Source organism: Sapajus apella, unplaced genomic scaffold, assembly GCF_009761245.1.
Source record: "Sapajus apella isolate SASKATOON/1434 unplaced genomic scaffold, GSC_monkey_1.0 scaffold46, whole genome shotgun sequence".
In the NCBI taxonomy this organism is placed as follows: Eukaryota; Metazoa; Chordata; class Mammalia; order Primates; family Cebidae; genus Sapajus; species Sapajus apella.
Window position 1 is genome coordinate 15,051,511 of NW_022436986.1, and position 22,274 is coordinate 15,073,784.

At 39.3% G+C, this 22,274-nt stretch overlaps 1 protein-coding gene across 5 annotated transcripts in view; it reads right to left on the reverse strand.

Moving 5' to 3' along the window:
- The window catches only part of ELP1 (elongator complex protein 1), a 74,830-nt gene that overhangs the window by 8,432 nt on the left and 44,124 nt on the right, over positions 1-22,274 (reverse strand). For all 5 annotated transcript variants that reach the window (XM_032240286.1, XM_032240288.1, XM_032240287.1 and 2 more), the window contains exons 18-35: positions 22,087-22,192; positions 21,138-21,253; positions 20,699-20,772; positions 19,420-19,498; positions 19,251-19,330; positions 17,907-18,041; positions 17,712-17,797; positions 17,257-17,405; positions 15,012-15,135; positions 14,058-14,155; positions 12,281-12,482; positions 10,421-10,482; positions 5,398-5,460; positions 4,958-5,018; positions 3,412-3,525; positions 2,799-2,910; positions 1,974-2,101; positions 1,343-1,497 (exon numbers count right to left, since the gene is read on the reverse strand). In XM_032240286.1, the coding sequence (XP_032096177.1) occupies positions 1,343-1,497; positions 1,974-2,101; positions 2,799-2,910; positions 3,412-3,525; positions 4,958-5,018; positions 5,398-5,460; positions 10,421-10,482; positions 12,281-12,482; positions 14,058-14,155; positions 15,012-15,135; positions 17,257-17,405; positions 17,712-17,797; positions 17,907-18,041; positions 19,251-19,330; positions 19,420-19,498; positions 20,699-20,772; positions 21,138-21,253; positions 22,087-22,192 (1,944 nt within the window). The remainder of the gene's footprint in view (positions 1-1,342; positions 1,498-1,973; positions 2,102-2,798; positions 2,911-3,411; positions 3,526-4,957; positions 5,019-5,397; positions 5,461-10,420; positions 10,483-12,280; positions 12,483-14,057; positions 14,156-15,011; positions 15,136-17,256; positions 17,406-17,711; positions 17,798-17,906; positions 18,042-19,250; positions 19,331-19,419; positions 19,499-20,698; positions 20,773-21,137; positions 21,254-22,086; positions 22,193-22,274) is intronic.

Below are 22,274 nucleotides of genomic sequence, written 5' to 3' on the forward strand. Positions count from 1 at the left end.
ATAAATAAATAAATAAAATTTAAAAAAAGAAGTTGTGGGGTCGTGACTTCTAGTTGCTTTTATTTCTATGGTTTGTAAAGTGCTTTTACATTCCTTCTCTTATTTAATCTTCAAAACATTCTACTGAAGCACACAGGGAAGTCTTACGGCTATTTCTAACTGAGGAAATCAAGACACGATAAGCATCTGTGTTTCTAAACAGTGAGCTGATTTGTAATCTCTCAGCTCCAACCCCCCCTTCTGTCCACTGCTTATGATGCTGGGGCTGGGCACCTGAAAGACATTCCTCCTTGCCGCTGGCTTCCCACCACGTCCTGCCTACAGTGAATACCAGAGGCAGAGTACAAGGCTGGAGGAAGAACAAAAGATTTATTCTTTGACTGAGTGGCTTTTACCCCAGCAGCAGCTGTTTCTTCCAGTTTCCATTTCCTTCTGTACGCCTGGAACCAGCCTCATCATGCCCCCTGTGAAATGCCGGGACTAGCTGGCTGGCACCCTTCTCTCAGAGGTTCAAGAGCCAGCTCTGCAGGGCCTACCTCCAGGGTTCTAAATGCTAATAATCCCTAACTCCTTCTGTTCCCTCACCTGGAGGGATAAAGCTGCTTCCTATAGTTACTATCTAATGTCCTTCCTCTGTATTTCCCTTTTGCCTTGTTTAGTCCTCTAACACTTACTTAACCAATCCATATATTAAATTCTGTGATAAAATAATAGGTACGACTTTTGCTTTCCTTTCTGGATCTTGATTGATATATCAGCCTTTTTGAATTCAAATCAAACTCTTAACAATAGACTTGAGGTATAAGAGGGTGAACAGAGATATAAAAAGTAAACAGATGGCAATACATTAGAATTCTGCGATACAGACCTGATTCAGCCTAAACATAACTAGCAAAGTCCATCATAACAACAGAGAAGTGACAAGTCAAATATTTCATAAAACAAAAGGAAAAGCATTTGCCTGGAGTCCCTTTAAAGCCTGATCCTATCCATGAGTTCTGAAATGGAAAGTGACAGGCCATCTCTGATCCCATCTCCCCCCGCGACTGCCCGCCACTCCAACCTCACTGAAGGCCAGGAGCAACCACATGACATTCCCATTTTCTCCATGACAGCTGCTCCATCCAGAAAGGAAAATAATAGCTCATTTAACCTACGCCAAGGTTTACTAATCACTCTACAGGCAATATGAAATTTTACTGACAGCTTCAACACAAATCTAAGATAATTTAACTATGGCATCTTACGTTTTAAGAACAAGAAAACTTTTTGACTTGGGGACTGTGTGATAATAACCCATTAAAATGATGAAAAAATGCACACTGTTTTTGAGAAGACTTACGGGGGTAGCTGAATTCTGCTGGTAGGTAAGAGTCCAAATTTCTGGAATTGACCTTTCTATCAACTGCAGTATATCTTCAAAGGCCTTCTGTAATTCCCTTCCTTGTTCATCAAACTCAAAGAGAAAGAGTACCTTTAAAATATGGTATACTTCATCTAGAGAGAAGAAATTTGAAAAGTGGAAAGTTACGTTCCCAGCTCCATTGACAGAATCATACCATAGCTTCTCTCCCAAGCAAAAAATGTCTGTAATTCCCACTGTAGGTCCTTTCTCCCACATTATCTTTTTTCTTCCCAAATGCTGGAATAATTAAACACATGTACTATGAAAAGAAAATCAAGCACACTGGGTCCCAAGCAGACAGCAGTGTCCCACAAGCCTTTATCCTTGCTTAAGCATCTGTCACAGTTCAGTCAGGGGGATGCCAAATGGAGGAGGCCTTCTCAGTTACCAGCTAAGAAGGGCTGCTTCAGGAATGTGTGCTGACATGACACTTCTGGCCAAAAGTTCTCATCTTTCCTCATATTGGGAAAATTGTAGCTTCATCATCTACTGAATGAACTCTGCCTGTCTGTGCTGCCTGTTTACTATTGCATGTGGTCAGGAATCATCAGCAGGACTGATAAAATACCTTTCCGGTTTTCAGCGTTCTGCACCACTTCACTCAGTGCCTCCAGGAGGGCCAGGTCCTCCAGCGGACTGCCTTCTTTGAGACTGTGCTTCTTCCGCTCCGCTTTTCGGCGATTCTTAGATGATCTCCTGTTAGAAATTACACAGATATTTTTAAGCCTCCTGCATAGCTGGGACTATAGGCATGTGCTACCTTGCCTGGCTACTTTCTTGTAGTTTCTGATCACCCGACACTACTTCACAGATCTCCATTTTAAATTCTGACAGTGTAATTCAGTTTAAATATATACTCTTGCATTGTTTTACATATCCCAAAGCAAGAATAAGCTCTTATAATTCCTATCTCCTTGTAAGTTTTTGGTAACATCTACTGTACCTACCATGTGGGTTTTCAATAAATATTTCTGAGAAATTACTATATTAGGTAAAAGTGTGATGACTTATTTTACATTCATGGTCTTTTCCTATCCTGATTTTGAATTAAAGAAGCCTGATCTTTTTACTTTTTCGGTGCCTATACTTTAGTCACAACATTTGTTCAAAGAGTAAAAATCAGATGTTAATATAAACTGAGCACTCAGTGGAGGAACTGCCTCAAGGGAAACGGGAAAACACATAGGCCATGAAGCTGAGGAGGAAAAACCTTTTAATGCCAAGTTTAATCTCTTAGATATGCAGGGAAAGTCTTTGAACAACTTCCACACAGCGTTGAAGAATATTCTCCCCACTCCCACTACACTGTCCCAGTAGAAAACGAACCTATTTGCTTATACTTTCCCCGTGTGCCCAGAGCATGGTCAGTGTGCTGAATAAATGTGATACGTACGCTGATATCCTGGAGTTACTATGGGAGTATCTGCCACTCATCTCACTGCCACTCACAACACTGCTAGTTTCAGAGAAGAGGTCAGACTCTTGGCCGTGGGGTACCTCATCAGCTAGAAAAGAAGAACCAGAAGCAGATGAAAACACTGCCTGCTAATGTGTGGGTTTATCTTCAGGGAGGTAAAGTGACTAGAGTCAACTGGGGCATATCAAATGACGGATGAAAATTATTGCCAAGTTGATCTCAAAATGAATGAGATAATATTAAATACAGTGATTACTACTGTAAATCAGTAATTTCCTGAATTTTTTTTTTTATGTTTTTTCTGGAAATGAGGAAACTCATTTTGTAAGATGTGGAAGTGGTCAGCTGCTCTGGTTGAATGGGGTCAGTGGGAATGTCTGGCAGAGCTCTTCCCATACATGCTTGGTCCCGCCCTTCACCAACACACAGACAGACACACAGAGACCTGAAGGGGCTCCATAGAGGCCTCACACTTCCCCATGGCACAGTAATCAGGATGCAGGAGGAACACCAAGCAACTTAGACAATGTGCGGCGTTACCCGGCCCCCAGTCCCCGTATGTGTCGATGGTCTTCATGCAGACACTCACCCAGACCTGCCTGCTGGGCTTGTTCCTTGAGCTCTCGAACTACCAATAAACGTTTCTTGTGGCGACTGAATGTGGCTGTCTGAGAGTCCAGAAATGCCATATAATTTTTCTGGGCTGAGATGCAGAATGAAAAACAGTGTGAGCATAATGTTTAAGCAAAGAGAAAAGACTACAGTTGGGGAGCAGTGAAGGAGGGTTAGAATTCAACAAAAAGAAAGAGGTTACTAAGTTTTTCAAGCAAGCTTTTTTCCTTAATAAGCATTAACAAACTAGAGACTGATAGTCCAGATCATAGAGTTCATCAACATTATCCCAGAATATGCTCTACCACTGAACTGGTAAAATCACCTGAACGAAGACTTGGTATCTCAGTTAACAAAAGTAAGAAGTGTCCATGGATGTGGAATAAATGTATCTAATGATTTCTGAAAAATACTGTCCAATGGAAAAACACACAAGAGAAAACTGACACTAGTAGAATACATTTTAAAAAAGCAAAATACTACTATCCAAGGATGTGTTTTATGAATAGGTTTTGGGCCTATGCAGATGAATTATCAGCATTTTTCTAAGAAAGGTTCTGAATAGTGGTGAAAATCCAAGTAAGAGTTGGTTAGATTATTATAGATGAGGAATGATACTTTTAGTACCCAGTTAGAGGTACATAAAGTGAATGACACAAAAAGCACCCCAGCAACGTTTTAATTGACAGACAAGGTAAGAATGTGCAAACATGTAAATTGTCAGAAAGGCCAGATGTTACTTACAGGGTTAACTTGCATAAACAGGCAGAGCTTAAAATCAAAATCAACCACTCCCTAAGGTTCTGTAAGTCAAACTCATGTCTTTCTTCTACATTTTGCTTTTAAGGGGTCACAGTGACCATCTGAGTATTCTAGAACTGGTAATATTCATATGTTCTCTAAGAACCACAAACTTCATTTGAGAAGGTTATTTTAAAAAAATACTTTGAAAAAGTTGAAACCTACATAAAAGTTGTAATAGTTCAATGAACACACATATACCTTTCACCTAGATTTACCAATTATTAACATTTTGACATATTTTTTGCTTCCTGTTTCTCTGCATGCATGCACACATTATTACTTTTGTGAAACCTTTTGAGAGTAAGGCAGAGATATGATCCTTCATTCCCAAATATGTTAGCATTTATCTCTTAAGAATAATAGGATATTATTTTACATAACCATAACATGATTATTAAATAGCAGAAATTTATCAGTTACATTATTATCTAATATAGCTCATATTCAAGTTTACCAACTATTCCCAAATGCAAAAATTCTTAATCACATTTTATCACAGGTTTCTAACATTCAAATATTTTATTTGTTACCATTTAATAGTAGAGCATATTTAAAAATTCTAGTGAGAATTAAATATTATATCCAGTAGGTAATTTTTATTGAGTCTACATGACATATGATTAAGAAAACATATTAATAGGAAGAGACTCTCTCATCTCTCTCTCCTCCCCTTTTCTATACTTCCAAATGAGGAATTCTATCTAAAATGGAACCCTCACCTTCTAAAATGGAAGGCTTTATGTTGGTTTCTATAATATCCAGTCTGTTATATTTGTATACCTAGAAGGAAAAACATAGTAATTTTAGGCAGGAAAACTTCTAGTCACTGGAGGGTTAAGATACTTAGAAAGACATGGATTACTTTCAGAGGCAATCAATATTTTCCTGAAAAATAGGCCTTCTACAAGGCAGCCAAGGAAGTTCAACTCATTTCAGTAAAAAAACAGTAATATTTCAAATGTGGGGGACTAATTCCAAAACATTATCAAGGATGATAAAAATGGTTTAAAAAATACTGCTTTTCCTTAAGCCAGGAGCCTGACCTATTTCTACTTAATTTTACAAACCTCAGAAGACAAACGATTCCAACTGACCTGGAATCTCTTGCTTGCTCTCTCTGCTTAGCATGCAACATCTGAAGGATTTAAAAGATTCTTACCAGCCTCAAAGCTTCTTCCCAGGCAGCTCCTTCTAATAGCAAGAGCACAGCTTCTTCATAATCCTGACAAAGGAACAGGAAGAAGACAACAGGTGAAGACAGCATGTCAGATGTCATCACAGCCAACTGCAAAACTAACCACAGACCTGCCTCTCTCTCTCCCTGGCCAGAGGAGAACTCCGAGTTCTCAGCATCATGCCTGTCCTAGAGTTCATGTCTCCATAAATACTGATACAAAAGATAAGGTAGGGGTGTAAATTCTGAAAATAATGACAAAACACAAGGTAAGCATCATCTCTCTGCATGCCTGGACATCAAAACCACCAGAAAGATCTGTTAGATACACCCATCTCCCCAGCTTTACTACCAAGTTTGATTCAGCAGGTTTAGGTGGGCTCCAGAATTGTTAACAAGACCACAATTTGAAATAGAGTAGACGAGAATAACAATCTTCTAAATTCTTTTTGTTCTTTTTTCTTCTTTTTTTCTCAGACAGGGTCTTGCTCTGTTGCCTAGGCTGGGGTGCAGTGGCACAAACATAGCTCACTGCAGCCTTGACCTCCTGGCCTCAAGTGATCCCCCTTCCTCAGTCTCCCATGTAGCTTGGAGTACAGGCATATGCCACCACACCCAGCTAATCAAAAAAAATTTTTTTAAAGACAGGGTCTCACTATGCTGTCCATGCTGGTCTTGAACTCCTACCCTCAACCAATTCTTCTGTCTCAACCTACCAAGTAGCTGGATTACAGGCCATTGCTCATTTCAAAAATTGATTTATCTGGCTTTTTGTTGTTGAGTTGTAGGAGTTCCTTACATATTCTCGATATTAAGCCTTTATCAAATATATGATTTGCAAATATCTTCTTCCATTCTATATGTTGTCTTTTCACATTCTTGATAATGTCTTTGATACACAAAAGTTCTTAATTTTTATTAAATCTAATTTATCAATTCATTGATTGTGTTTTTGATGTTAATTCTAACAGTCCATTGCCAAATCCAAAGTGATGATAAAGATTTAACCCTATGTTTTCTTCTAAGAGTTTTATAGTTTCTTTTTTTTGAGACAGGGTCCTGTTCTGTTGCCCAGGCTGAAGCACAGTGGCATTAACTCAGCTCATTGCAGTATCAAACTAATGGGCTCAGGCAATCCTCCCATCTTGGCCTCCCAAGAAGCTGGGACTACAGGTGCACACCACCATTCCTGGCTAATTGTGTTTTTATTTTTTGCAGAAACAAGGTCTTTCTATGCTGCCCACGCTGGTCTCAAACCCCTGGGCTCAAGTGACCCTCCCACCTTGTGATTCAAAGTGCTGGAATCACAAGCATGAACCTCTGTGCCCAGCCTTCAAGAGTTTTCGCTCTTAAATTTTTGCTGTTGATCCATTTTGAGTGGCCAGTAGTTTTTTAAAACTCAGAAAATATTGAATAAAAATCCCTTCCAGCTTCTTTTAAAAAAAAAATAAAAAAAAAAAAGAATAAACATGAAAGACAGGTCTTTAAAAAGCTTCCTTAAACAGTAATTGATCACTTAAAGCGAATGCAATAACAAAGTATTATGGAGTGAATACTCTTGTAAGGTTTTTACACTACATATGAAGTAGTATACTATTATCTGAAGATATGGTCAATTAATGATAGTTATTATACATCCTAGAGCAACCACTAAAATACTGAAATGAAGAAGTATAGCTAATAAGCCTGTAATAGTGGAGGTAAAATGGAATTATGAAAAATACTAAATCCAAAAGAAAGTAACAACAACAAAATACAAGAAACAAAGGATCAATGAAACAAACAGAAAACAGCAAGATAGAAGGTTTAAATCCAACTATATTGGTAATCACATTCAATGCAAATGTCTAAACCCTCCAATTAAAAGGCAGAGATTGTCAAATTAGATTAAAAAGAAAAAAAGAACCAACTAACACTATTAACAAGGAACCTACCTTCAAAATAAGGACTATATTCAGATAGATTAAAAGTAAAAGGTTATAAAAAGATATGCAATGAAAAGACTAACCAAGAGAAAGCTGGAAGGGCTATAGTAGTAATATTAAAGTCGAACTCAGAATTAGAAATAGTAACAGAGAAAGGGATATCAAAATGAATACATCTACGACATACTTAAAAGCATTTACACACCTGTAACAGAGCTTCAAAATACATGAAGCAAACACTGGTAGAATGAAAGGAGAAATTGACAAATAAATTATTGCAGTGGGAGATTTTAACACTTTCCCAGTCATTGACAGAGCAAGTAGTGAGGAAATCAATAAGGACATAAAAAACTAGAAGAGCATGATCAACCTAATCTAACTGACATTTATAGGACACTCCATCCAATAATGGTAGCTTTCATATTCTTTTCAAGTACACACACAACATTCCCTAAAACAGAACATATTATAAATTAAAATATATTATAAATTTAAATTAATAAAAGGTATGCTCTCTAGTCACAACAAAATTAAAGTAGAAATTAATAACAAAAAGATGGCTGGCAAATCTCCAATATCTACAAGTTACATATACTTCTAAATAAGCCAAGGGTCAATAAAGAAATCGCTAGGGAAATTAGAAAATGAAAACCAAACATTTCAAAATTTGTATAATGTAGCTGAAACAATGTTTGAGGAAAATTATGGCATTATATGCTTAAACTAGAAAGTAAGGAATCATCTCAAATCAATGGCTTTAAGCCATCACCTTGGCCAGGCACAGTGCCTTAACGTGTGGAATCTCAGCACTTTGAGAGGCCAAGGCGGAGGAATCACTTGAGGACAGGAGTTTCAGACCAGTGTGGGCAACATAGTGAGACCCCATCTCTACAAAAAAAGAAAAAAATTAAAAATTAGCCAGACATGGTGGCATGCACCTGTAATCCCAACTACTCCAGAAGCTGAGCAGGGAGGATAGCTTGAGCCTAAGAGTTTGAGACTCCAGTGAGCCATGATCGTGCCACTGCACTCCAGCCTGAGCAACAGAGTAGGGCCCTGTTTCTTAAAAAAAAAAAAAAAGAAAAGCCATCACCTTAAAAAACTAGAAAAATAAAGAATAAAGAAAATAGAAAATAATAAAGAAAAATTAATGATATAGAATAGAGAAAAATCATTGAGAAAAACAGTTCATTCTTCAAAAAGATAATAAAACTGACAAACCTCTGGCCAGAATAATGAGAAAAAAAGAAGACACACCAATATCCAGAATGAAAGACAGATGTCACTATAGACCCTATGGACAATAAAAGGATAAGAGAATACTATAAACACGTTATGCCAATAAATCTGACAATTTAGATGAAATGAACAAATTCTTCAAAAGACATAAACTACCAGTGCTCATTCCAGAAGAAACAGATAAACTTGAATAGGCTCATGTCTACTAAAGAAACTGAATTAACAGTGAAAAACTTTCATGAAAGAAAACTCCAGGCCCAGATGGCCTTACTGATATATTCTACTATATATTTAAGGAAGAAAAAAATATCTTCTAAGAGCTGGGAGAAAGAGCGGAGCTGTCAGGTGCTAGAGTAGCTGATCAAAGCAACAAGTCAAAAATGAGTTAGGCCTTTAGGCATTGCATTGGTATAAACAAAAGCGGCTAAAACCAGGGAAAGCATCAACTGTTTCTGTTCCATTCTTTCCCAAGGAACGACTCACTAGTAAAGAGTCAGCTGGATCCACACAGACATGAGGGTTGCTTCACTGTTGAAGAAACTCAGAAAAAAAGGTTTTAGCAGTTTGACAGATCTTGAGGGCATGGATGCAAAAGAAGGGGGTAAGAGTGGAAAAGTACTGGGTAGTGAGTCACAGTGGAAAAAAAAAGTCAAGGTTTTTCCACTCCTTCTTGCATAAGACAGCCTTGGCAGAGGTGCCTGAAGAAGACCTTGGCCCATGGCCTCAGATAAAGAGACCTAGGAATGAAAGAGCCAGGACTCTGAATGCAAATACTGTTATAGGAGCATGACTAACAGGGGGCCCTGAGTCCTTGACCCCAATTCCCTTTAGAAACTGTAATGCATTGGCATTACACCAAGTCTGATGCAAGGAGGGCAGCTTTTCCCCATGTGGCCTCCCAGGTAAAGTCTGTAATTTATGGTCAAGTCTGAAACATCACACATAGGTTTTTAACCATGAGCCAGACTCTCATACCAATTCTACACGAAATCCTCCAGAAAGCAGAAGAGTAAAGAACATCCCCCCTCATTTTATGACAGCAGCATTACCTTGATACCCAAAACATGGCAAAGACATTAAAAAACTACAAACCAATATCCCTCATGAACACAAACCTAAAAATCCTCAAGAAAATTTTAGAAAATCTAATCTACCAGGAGTGAAAAAAGATAATAAATATATTACACCATGTAGGGTTGAACCCAGAGATGCAAGGTTAGTTTCACAACAGAAAATCAATCACCTAATCCACCATATCACTGGTCTAAAAACAAAAAAATCATAATTGAAAATGCACTTGAGAAAATTCAACACTCATTCATGATAAAAACTCTCAGAATAAGGAAGAGAAGGAGATTTCCTCAATCCAAGCGGGCAGGAATTGGCAAATTTTTCCTATAAAAGGTTAGACAGTAAATATTTTAGGCCTTATGGGCCAAACTCTCTCTGTCACAACTCCTTAACTTCGTTATTGTAGTGTAAAAGCAGCCATAGACAAGACGTAAACTAATGGGTATGGCTACGCTACAATAAAACTTTATTTACAAAAATGAGTGGCATGCTGAAGTGGTGGTCACAGGTTGTAGTTTGCCAATCCTGCAATAGAAAACATTAAAAAAAAAAAAAAAAAGACAAATATCTTTTATATTCTACCTCACAAAACTTAAGAGATGCACTGAATTTAGATTTTCAAGTCAAGCCAGCAAGATAGAAGACCTCTTGGCAAACACTATCTCTGGACTTAACAATTATGCACAGTTCTTTAACTTTCATGATCACTAAGACACAACTGAGAAGTCCTTTCTCGCTGATTAGGGGGTTTAAAAGGGAGGAATTGAGTTTACCTGAGCATACTGTTCCAAAACCATGGCTGCATCAATGTGCTTCCTCTGCTCAACCAGCTTTCCTGCAGAGACAATCAGCAGCAGTTGACAATGAAGTTAAACAGATTCTTTGGCTCAAGTGCTTCTTTAATATGTCTTTCTTATGTATGAAAGTATGTACTTTCTGAATTTCCGTGAGGAAAGAGGTATATACACTATGGAGTCCTATGTTAAAGGGCAGCTAGAATCTAAATTTAGCACAGGTATTGAAAATCATATACAGCCAAAATCAGCCTTGAAAGATGCTTCCAAAGCATGTATATGGGAAAATGAGCTGGTATCTCTCACTAACTCAATTTGTCCCTTAACAGTCAGAGACCACTGTTTCTTCGGTTGAGCATTAGATGGAAGTAGCTGACTTATGTCTGGAGTTATGCAGTGTCTCTAGATCCTAGAATCACTCTCAGCCCAATTGAGACAAATCACACTGAGAGGCACAGAGAACCCGAGGCTTACAAAGGGGCTGGCAGATTCTGGTCTCTCACTGCATGCTCACTCCAGGGCATATATCACTTTAAAAAGGAGGTAGAATCACCTCCGCTATTTAAATAATTATGCTATCCTGTTTAAACTGCCTACGTTAAATGTACACACAGAGTGACTCCAGTGTGGAACAGTTCTCAGACATCTTTCACCATTGCCCTCTCCACATACTTTTGCTAAACATCTGAGAAAACTAGAAATACTCTTTTAAAGACATGGGAAATAGCAAGCTAGGAGCTGTAAAGGATATAGGAGAAGATAAGAGATCCCAAGAACACAGAAGGTATAAACAATCAGTAACATGAATTTCTAAAGCAGAAAGGAACAATGGAGACTGAATGAATAATTAAAAGTTTTGAAATAAGGAATTATCAACATTTGTAAAAAGAGGTCAGCTTGGAAACAGAGGGATTTGGGAAGGTCTAATAACCAGAAAAAGCAAAGTAATAATCCCATACATTGTTATAATCCCATACATTGTTATAATCCCAAGAGAAAAAGAATAATGCAAATGACAAAGGAGGACAGGTACATAAATTTAACAAGATAGAGTTTGGAATTTTTTCAGGACTGCTTTTTTTTCTTTGAGACCACAACAATGTTTACAAGTTAGGGAAAACAATATGCCAGTCATTGATTTAATTCAAGCACTGCTGAGAGGACCAGAGCTTCTGCTCACCTCTTTTCATAGGTGCACTTACCCTTTCCTCCACTCTGGTACCAGCCTCATCTCTGTTCAGGCAACCTTGATGCAGCTAAACCGGCTTTAATTTCAGAATGCTTGGACATTTGGCCTTTTTGACCACCTCATTCCTGGCCATTCCAACAACCAACTCTCTATACCAGAAAGGCCCCGCCCCAAAATTCATCTTTACCTTCATACAGGGCACAGCCTATCCAGCTATGTGGTATTATGTGTAGCCAAGATGGAATAGAAGGTGAGAGTTTAACTTCCATCCAGGTCATCTCTAACTTAAAGGTAAATGTTTTACCATGACTCTAATTTCTCCCCACTCTCCTTCCTGAGGATAGATGTGGAGATAACCTAGCTATAACCATCTCCCTAAAAGGTTGCAGAGCCACATAATTGAAGGGCCTGTCAATCCCTTGGGAGAGAGAAATAAACTTCTTTCCATATTGCGCCACTGCACTCTGAGACTCTTGCTGTAGTGGCTTATCCTTTAAAGCATTCTAAATTGATTTTTATCAGTGGTAACAAGACTGTCTCAGGGTATTCTGCCCTAAATTTATTTGCAAAATTACCAAAAAAAAAAAAAAAAAAAGAAATAAAAATTTAAAAACCTTTATAAATGTAGACATCTTAATGCCTGTACTTACCTGCCAGAGTTCTGCCAAGGCCAGCCAGCTGGTCTTCAGTAAAGTTAAGCTGGGCTGCCACACAGAGGGCTTGCTTCCAGTTGCCACACGTCAGAAAGGCTGAGAGCGCTTTCTCGTGGGCACCGCAACGAGCAAACATGAGTCCCGCTGGCTCATACATGTGCTCCTGCATCAGGTGCTCCCCATAAGCAATGCTGATATCCTGGACAAGAGGAGATTTAGGACTGAGGAGGAAACATGATAATCATTTCTCTAAAGCTCCAGTGTAGCTGCCTTAGTTACTACACTTGAAACTCCCTTGAAAGAATTACCTGAGAAAATCTTACAGTTGATCAGTTAGTGCAATCATTTTTCATTCAAAACCTTACTATGTGCCACTTACTCACTCAACAAATAATGACTCATAATTGCATAGGTACCATTCTGGGCAGTATGAATAATATAGCAAGGCAAAAAATAAAACCAAACAAATGAAAAACCTAAGAACCACCACCAAGTTCCTGCTCTTTTAGCAACAGAGGATGGACTTATGGACAAAATACAGTCTACGGCATAATGGCAAAGATGGGTAAAGGGACAGAGGACAGTCTCCTTGCAGCCCTCAGGGAGTGTGAGCTCTGAGGGCTATCAGGAGAATAAACCACATGATGAGATAGGGGACAGTGTTCAGGCAGAGGGCACAGAAGGCACCACGGCTGCGCAGCAGGAGTGTGTATGGCAGGTCTGAGGAGTAACAGGACAGCCAGTGTGACTGGAGCAGACAGAGTGTGGGAGAGAATAGAAAACAAGGGTGAAGAGGCAGCCACTGGCCAAATCCTTGATTCTCCAGGCTGGATGTTAGGTAGAGATGCAGAGAGGAATGCAACATGGAGTCCCTGCCCTTAAGGAGCCCAAAGCCTCATGCAGGAGACAAAGCAGCTAATCAGCAGTTTAACATATGCAATCACCAAGGTGAGGGCAGGCTGCTTTGGGAGCTCAGCATTTGGCACCTGGCCCAGGAATGGCATTCAGGAGTAACCCAAGGGTTCTGATGGACAAGTGGGGCTAAAGGAAGCCTGGTGGGTAGAGAGCTGGCAGAGGAATCATGCAATGTGACATCTGTAGAACTACCTACAAGTAACTGGGAACAGGGACAGTGGCAGAAGCTGGTGCCAAATAAGCTGGTAGAGGCTTGATCACAGAAAGATGTGTACATAGTCTGAGGACAAATTGAAAATGGTGATGCTGGTGGCATGGGAGCGCGGTGGTTAATGGCATGGGCAGGGTGGTCAGGCAGCCTGGGCTCTATGTCCCAGGTCCAGATCCTTAGGCAAGTTGCTTTGTCATCTACGAATTGTGCCCAGCACCGTATCAGGCTGTTAAGAGGATCGTATAACACATTTAGCTGGATCACATAACACATTTAGCCTATAAGTAAAGTATCTGGTATACAAAGAAAGCTAAAGAGTTTTTTTTAAACAAAACTTTCCCTTTATGCTGAAATATAGGGGAAAGATCTGTGCTTGTTAGGATGCTCACTCTTATAGCAGTGAGGTTGGGCTAGAGGAGGGGTGAGAAAAAAGCAGGGAACCCCATGGGGAAGGTGCTGTGGTATTCCAGACGAGGAATCAGAAAACAGGTCAGGACCATTCTCCCAGATAAGAAGTTCAAATTGAGGCTAATTAGTTTTAAGATAACTCTTGAAGCCAAGGATGGCGTTCTGAACTCAGGATCCTCACTCCTTTCCAACTAAAGCAACAAGCAAAACCAGGACAGCCTCATTTCACACACCATATACCTGGTACTGTTGTGAGCTTGGTGAATATAACTTCAGAGCGTCCTTGTACAAGTTTTTATCTTTTATCAAGTTTAAGCATTCTGGGAAGTACTCAGGTCCTGTAGGAATAAGATTCACACAAAGACAGGCTTAAGACCTGGTAAGCATAATGGACTTCATTTACACCAGTGGTCACCAAACAAAATCAATAAGGGACCTTTTTAAGACCTAATAATCAGAGAGTCTGAAGAACAGAATCCGGAATCTAAATTTTTAATGGGCACCACTACAGATTCTGAGGCAAGGGAAGCACTGATTGGGCTCAGCACCCTACTTAAAGAGTCTCAGCTATCCAGCTCAGTGTTTTCTCAGCCTCCTTGAAAAGACCTCACCTGGGAAGCTTATTAGACACATGCACACCTCAGTCCTATCCCAGACCAGCTGAATCAGATTCTCCAAGGACACCAGCAGCTGAATGCTTAACATGCACCCCAGCTGATTCTTCCTTGCCCCCATGCCAGTCCTCAGTAAAGAATCACAACTGCTCCAGCATGGGAAGAACAACTGGCACTCCATCACTGTCAATTAAAACTGTCTTACAGGGCATGGGGAGGTGGCCTCACCGCTCATTCCAGACAAGCAGAGCTTTCCTGACATATATGTAAACAGCACAAGAAGGAAGAACTATCAACCAATTTTGATTCTGAGCGCTGAAGTTAAGTTCGCAGGTCCTCATTCTGAACCAAAAAAGGATCTGCTCGACATTCTTGCCTAGGAAGCTCCTCCAGTTCATTAACAATGATTTTTTTACCTTTGGCTTTTCAGAACACAGGACAAAATAAGGTGAGGGTACATAATTGTTACAGGAGTGGGAAGTGAAATCAGTCACTGTCTAAACTAACAGTTTAATTTATAGCTTGCCTCATTCCAAAGAAGATCTGAAGCAGAAATGAATATACCAATCCCCACACTTACCACATTTGCTGAGGTGGCCAATGGCTTTTTCATATCGTTTCAAGTATTTGTCTATAGTAAACCGCTGATAATTAGTTTCCATTTTCTTAAGTGTATTAAGAAATGGAAGATATTCTTTGGGATCCTAAAAAAATGATTAATGAGAACTTTATTATTTGTGATATATATAAGAATAGAAAATAGCATTTATATATAGCAATAAACCCAAAGCTACATAATTTTTAAATGTGTATTATATATTAACTACATATTATATAATATATAAAATCAAACTACAGTCATCCCCCAGTATCCATGGGGAATTGGTTCCAGGACCCCCCAAGGATACTAAAATCCAAGCATACTCCAGCCCTGTCCTTGACCCCATGGAGCCTGCATACACAAAAAGTTGGCCCACTGTATCTGCAAGTTTCAAATCCTGCAAATACTGTATTTTTGATCCATATTGGTTGTGGATGCAGAACCCGTGGATCCAAAGGGCCAACTGTATTTGAGAGAAATCCACATATAGATACACCCACACAATTCAAACTCACACGGTACAAACTCATATTGTGCAAGGGTCAGCTGAACATCAAACAAGCTTTGGTAAAAATGCTTTCACATGTGGATATTAGGTTACATTTGGAATAATAGTCACTTCCTTCACTAAGTCTCACCCTATCATTTATTTCATAGGCTAATAAGGAAAATAAAGTTTCAGTCTAGAAGATATTCAACAAATGCATCTAAGTTTCTCCTAAAAGTGTAAAGACATTGCTCTTTGGTGCTGTTTTCATGACATTCCATGATCTCCTGAGAAGACCACATTAAAACAAAAATAAAATTATACTGAGTTGGACACAAAACTCTGAGAACCTGCCAACCTAGTATTTATTGGCACTAACATCTCAAGCTCTGTGCCATGCCCTCTAAGCAAACTTTCTTCCTAATGAAGAGGTGCTTCCTGTTTTTAATGCAATTTCCCTGGGCCGACAGGATAAATACATGTAAGAACAAACACAGGAAAAAACTCCAAGACAATAAATAATTAAATGCTCACTCTCAGCACTCTGGGAGGCCGAGGCAGGTGGATCACTTGAGCTCATGAGTTTGAGACCAGTCTGGGAAACATGGCGAAACCCCATCTCGACAAAAAATACAAAACTTAGCCGGGCATGGTGGTGCACACCTGTAAACTCAGGTGGGAGGATTACTTGAGCCCAGGTGGCGTAGGCTGCAGTGAGCCAAGATGGTGCCACTGCACTCCAGCCTGGGTGATAGGGCCAGACCTTGTCTCAAAAATAAATAAATAAATACTGTACTCTAGAAGGAGACACGCTGTAGTCTGCAGGGGTAGGCACTGTGTGCAACAGAAGCATACAGGAGGGTCACCTCGTCCAGTCCCTGAAAGGAAGCCTGAACAGCTTACTGGGAAGGGGCCACCTTGGCATCTTTTCACCTAGATAAGAATCAGGTGAATGGTGAGGGTGGAAGCAGTCATGGGTGGCAGAAGTAATGCTCCCTACCAAGGCATGTGGTGGTTAGTGGTGGTGAAGGGTGAAGGAAGAGGGACAAAAGTGCTGTCTTTCCTCCATGAGCAGAGGAAAAAACAGACAATTCCAAAAAGTGAGAATGGAAAGTTACACAGGAGCCAGGTCAAGGATGGGATTCTAAGCAGTACTATGGCTTCTGAATTTTATCCTAGGAAAAATGGGAACTCATGAAGGATTTTAAGCAGAGAAATGAAGGATTCCATTTTCCTTTTTGGAGAGATCATGGGAAGAGACTGAGGCTGCAGAAAACTAGATAAAAATTACACAGACCAGTGGCGCTCAGAGTTTTTGACCACAGCATATATACCAACACAGGAAAGGAGGCTCTGAGCCTTCTGTGCTCCATGTGCCTACTCTCCACTAGAAAAAAGAGCCACATGAGAAAGAACTGGAGTGGAACATGAATCACTTGTTACGTTTCCTTTATAAGAGAAGAAATTAACTCATATATATGCCCATCATCTTAAAAATAACGATGTCATTTTACTTCACTTCCTCAACCTCACAATCAAAACACTTTTGTAAGCACAGGACTGTGATGGAGAACGAGGCTTAGGAGAGTGGGCCCTGGAAACTCACAGATCTGTCTCCAGCCCTGCACTCACACGGCGGTATCAGAAAAGCCACTGCACTACTGGGAGCAGGGTTTCACACTCTCATGATTATATAAAAAAGGACCAAAATGGCATAAAAGTACGAATTCCACATACCTTCTGTGACTTCTCAGCTACCATGAGGACCAAATCAAAGTCATAGGTGCCAAGAGAATGATCATATAATTCATTAACATCTACCAGAAGCAGCAAATATTTCAGGGCCTCTTCAGCACTCACAGCATCTGGATCAGAGGAAGTATTTCCTAACAGTGTTTAGAAAACAAAATAAAACAAAACCATTTGGTGAAAAAACTCACAGACATGACCAAAAAGACAAAGTAATAAATTTTTCTGAACAGAACTGGACACCAGAAGAATATACACTTTTGATACTTTTATATATGCTTTAGAGGGCAGCACTGAAAAAAAACCGACATGAGTCTTAAAATGGCAGCTAAAAGGTCACATGTTAAATCTGTGGTGTGGCAATGACATGGTAACAGTCACCTGCAGAAGACTAGTGGCAATTACAGCCACTATAAGCACTTTCTCTGTGAGCAAATCTCTACCTTGAAGCTCGTGTACTTTCTGCAGTACAATTTCCAGTTCTGGGGTTGTCTTCTTCACATGAGATGTAAGTATGGATAGGCAGTACCTGAGGTAATAAGTGAAGAATATCAGAATGAGAAAGACGAATAGGCTGGACAAGGACAACTACACACTTCTGTTTTTCATAGGATGCCGCCTGGTGACAGCATACGTACTTATGGGGATTTATGTTCTCCATGGCTGCTCTCATAGCATCACAGACAAGGTCTAGTTTTTTCCCGTCATCCCTGGACAGATGGACGCTGCTGCTAACTGGTGGCGGGTACATGGTCTTTGTGACATCTTCTTCTCTAAGAACAGGTGTGTATGGAAAGGTCACCAACAGAACATGTAGTCCAGCAATCAAATTACTAACATACACCTGGCATGCTGATGATGATAAATAAAAATGACTTTTGGAAAAGAGTTTAATTATAAAAATATTGAGATATAAAACACGTCCACAAAAGACTTATACAAATGTTTGTAGAAGCTTTAGTCACGTTAGTCTCAAACAGGATACAATCCATGTGTCCAGCAACAGGGGAATGAATGAGCAAATCATGGTGCATTCACACATGGCATACTACTGAGCAGTAAAAAAAAGAATGAACTAGTGATACATACAAAAACACAGATCAATCTCAAGACAATATGCTGGATGAAAGCAGCTTTGTGTAGAAGAGTAATACTGTATGATCCCATTTAGATGATGTTCTTGAACAGGCAAAACTGATTTATGGTGAGAAACCCAGAACGGTAGTTGCCTGGGGAATGGGACAGGGACTGACTGAAAAGGAATTTGAAGCAGCTTTCTGAAAAGGAGTAAACGCCCTTTAACTTGATAGAGGTTCAGGTTACATGAAGTATACATTTGCCAAAACACATTACATGGCACACTTAAGATTTGGGCTTTTCACTGTAGATAAATATGACCTGAAAAAATGCAACAAAACCAATCCACACACAAAGAATGCACTCTAGTTAATGATATACAAGAAGAAGTACAGAGGGTCGAGTGATGTCACAACTCGTTTAGAAATTTGTCTGCAAATAAGATGAATGACGGATGGACAGATTATAGAGAATGCGAATGTGTATACAGAAAAATATAAACTGGCAAATCTAGGTGGGGTATATATAGGCTGCTTACTGGACAATTCTCTCAACTTTTCTCCAATTTGAAAATGTTTCATTACAAAGTTGAGAGGAAAGATCATCAGAGAGAAAGATGCCATTTGATTTCAATCTCCTAAGAAAAACAAATAGTTTTATATATATACCTAAAAATCAAGTCAAATAATAACTCTGAATGACATGTTTTAAGGACATAGTTTTATACAGGCTGTTTTAAAAAGAAAGGAAAAGAGCAAAAAAATCAACTGGCATCTAAGAGTTACAGCAATTTTTTAAAATGAACAGTAAGTAATTTTTCCTCTCTAGCTATTTATGTTTGATTTCCTTAATAAGAAGAGAGAAAACTATGGAAATGATAGTCATGAATTATTCAGAATACTTACTTCAATTCTGTAAAAAACAAATTAATATGATTCACAGAATCTATCTGTTTAATGAAGGTTTCCACATTTTCCAGAAACACCTACCAAAAAAGGGGAAAAACATCTTTGTTCAGATCATATTAGTTCAAGTACAAAGTAAGCCAGAGTAAATGCCAGCTTAGAAAGTTACCTTAGGGTTATGGTCGTAAATCAGATTGAGATTGATTCTCAGTTTTCTCATGCATTCAAATGCCTCTTTAAACATAAGTCTGTGAGAAAACAGAAAGAATAGAAAGGGTATTCACAAAAGCTAAGCTCCCCGGGCCCAGCATATTTTCATTACGATACAAACCAGTTATAATCAGATTACAGCCCCAATGCCAAGCTACTACTACTGAATTTCTACTCTGAAATTACAGAATACAAAAATCAGGTGCCACATTCATTTACTTTCATAATAGGTGTGATTTAGTCCTCATGGCTGTCTGAGAACTACATCCTCACATACATACAACAGAAAATCAGTACAGAAGGCCGGGCATGGTGGTTCATGCCTGTAGCACTTTGGGAGGCCGAGGCAGGCAGATCACTTGAGGTCAGAAGTTTGAGACCAGCCTGGCCAACATGGTGAAACCATGTCTCCACTAAAAACAGAAAAAAAATTAGCCAGGCGTGGTGGTACACGCCTGTAATCCTAGCTATGCAGAAGGCTGAGGTGGGAAGATTGCTTGAACCTAGGATGCAGAGATTGCAGTGAGCTGAGATCACGCCAATGCACTCCATCCTGGGTGACAGAGTGAGACTCTGCTGAAAGAAAGAAAGAAAGAGAGAAAAAGAGAAAGAGAGAGAGAAAGACAGAGAGAGAGAGAGAAAGAAAGGAAGAAAGAAACAAAGGAAGGAAGGGAGGAAGGGGGGAAGGGGGGAAGGGAGAGAAGGAGGGAAGGAGGGAGGGAGAGAGGACGAAAATCATCACAGAATTTAGGTCTACTTTTTAAGTAAAACATTAGTATAGATCTTTCTAATACAAAGTTTCCTCCAAATAGGTTCAGAAAATAGTCATTTCCTTCATCAGAGTGGCTCAGGCTTTTTTGGGTCATAGAGTCCCCTGTATATCTGTTGAAGGTGGTTGGCTTTCCACTTGAATAAATACACAAAAACATAGTTTGGTGTGTACAATCTCCCTGGGTTCATAGGCCACCTAAAGCCCAGATGCATTCTCTCAGGTTAAAAGAAGCCCTGCTTTATATGATGAGCGTCATGATTCTTTCTGCTAGGAATCTCCACTACAAAATACTGTATTAAAGTCAAAAGTTAAAGAAAAAAAAATAGCCTCAAAGAATCTGATTAAGGATACAGGTAACGAGGGCTTTTCATATTTTTAAGTTTTCAAAATTGTAATAAAATACTTACTGTCTTTACACGTAAATCACAACAAGCTAATTAGCTGCAAACAGTACAATGCCACTTACCTGTCCAACCACTTCCGTATCTGGGCTAAAACCAGGGCTCGATGATGAACAACTTCCAAGTTCCCCCTTGGCATCTTAAACAAATCAAAGCAATAACATTTTTAATTAAGTAGAAAACGTTTAAATAGCCAGGATACACAATTTTACCTAATCCTTCATAGAGAACTCCCATAACTCTCTAAGATGAGCACAATTTTAGCATAATCTGGTTGTTCTCAATATTTATCTTGACTTTCAAGAAAAGGGTCCCTTTGAGCATTACTGGTTACAGCCTGTATCAACACTCCTTTGAATAAAGGCAACAGAAAGCTATCAAGGAAAGGTTTACAATAAGTGATACAAAGGATAAGAGAGCCTAAAACACGACCTGCAAGAATTATGCTTGGTACTTGGCTGAATGACAATCAGACTATCTATCTTGTCTGAAAAACCAGTTTACCTGTAATATAAGCTTTGTATCCTGGGGCACGACAGTGACAATCCGTGAACCCCTTTCCACTTTCCGAAGAACTTCCCCATTGGACACATGACTGCTGCTCATACTGGCCTGTAATGCTAAACACACCATTAATTAATAAGCCTTAATTATCATGACAAGCCACTCTCCATTAATTGCAATTGAAACCACATATATTATCTGAAATAGAAGAGAACAATTAACAACCACGTTCCCTAGTTCTCCCACTCAACCTCAAGACTACCAGCCCTGCTGATGAACACAGTCACCCCTGAACTTGCCTTCTCTCTTACAGAGCCCTCATGCATATTCACACACACACAACTTCTCAAATGATCTGGAGAAACACAGTAAGAATTGGGGCAACTTCTCTATTTCTTAGCATCATCAGTGTACTATAATCATATCAATGACAGAAAGATTGCCTATTTCCAAGTTAGAAACAAAGAAAATAAGCTGGATTTTTAGAAAAAAGAACACATACCCACAGAGAGAGACAGACTGAGCATGGAACAGAAGACAAAATGCAGCCAATATCCTACAAACCACGAGATGGAGCCCAGATGTACAGTGGAGGGTGGCCACAGTGGGAAAAGATTACCCAGAAGGTAAAATAGTCTGCCAATTTGGGATCTACATAGTAATTCCAAATAAAACACTGGGTAAGTTACATAATAAAATTTCCTGAAAAATGTTTAACTTTAGAATGTACTGCTTAAAGAAGGAACTTGGATGTCTTTACTAAAGTGCAGAATAATTTAACTGAGATATTACATTGAGATTAGGGTCTAAGTAAATGAACTCTAAAGATTTTCTCCAGCTGAGGACTCCTTGATAAAAAGCCAAAGTAGATGAAGAATTCCAAAAGTCATCAAGACTCCAAAAGACATTGGAGGAGGGACTATTTCCATTTTATACACTGAAAACTTACTTTTAAATGAAGCATCCCTCAGGCAAAAACACTGGCAGGTATGGGAATGGGTTGTCAACAACAAAAACTCATCATACACTGCAAATGACGTGGCATTTGATGCAACCTGAAATAAGGCCAGAGAGGCAAGGGTTTAGTTAGCTAGATTACTCAGAGCCAACACTGTGAAAAAAAATCCAATACCAAAC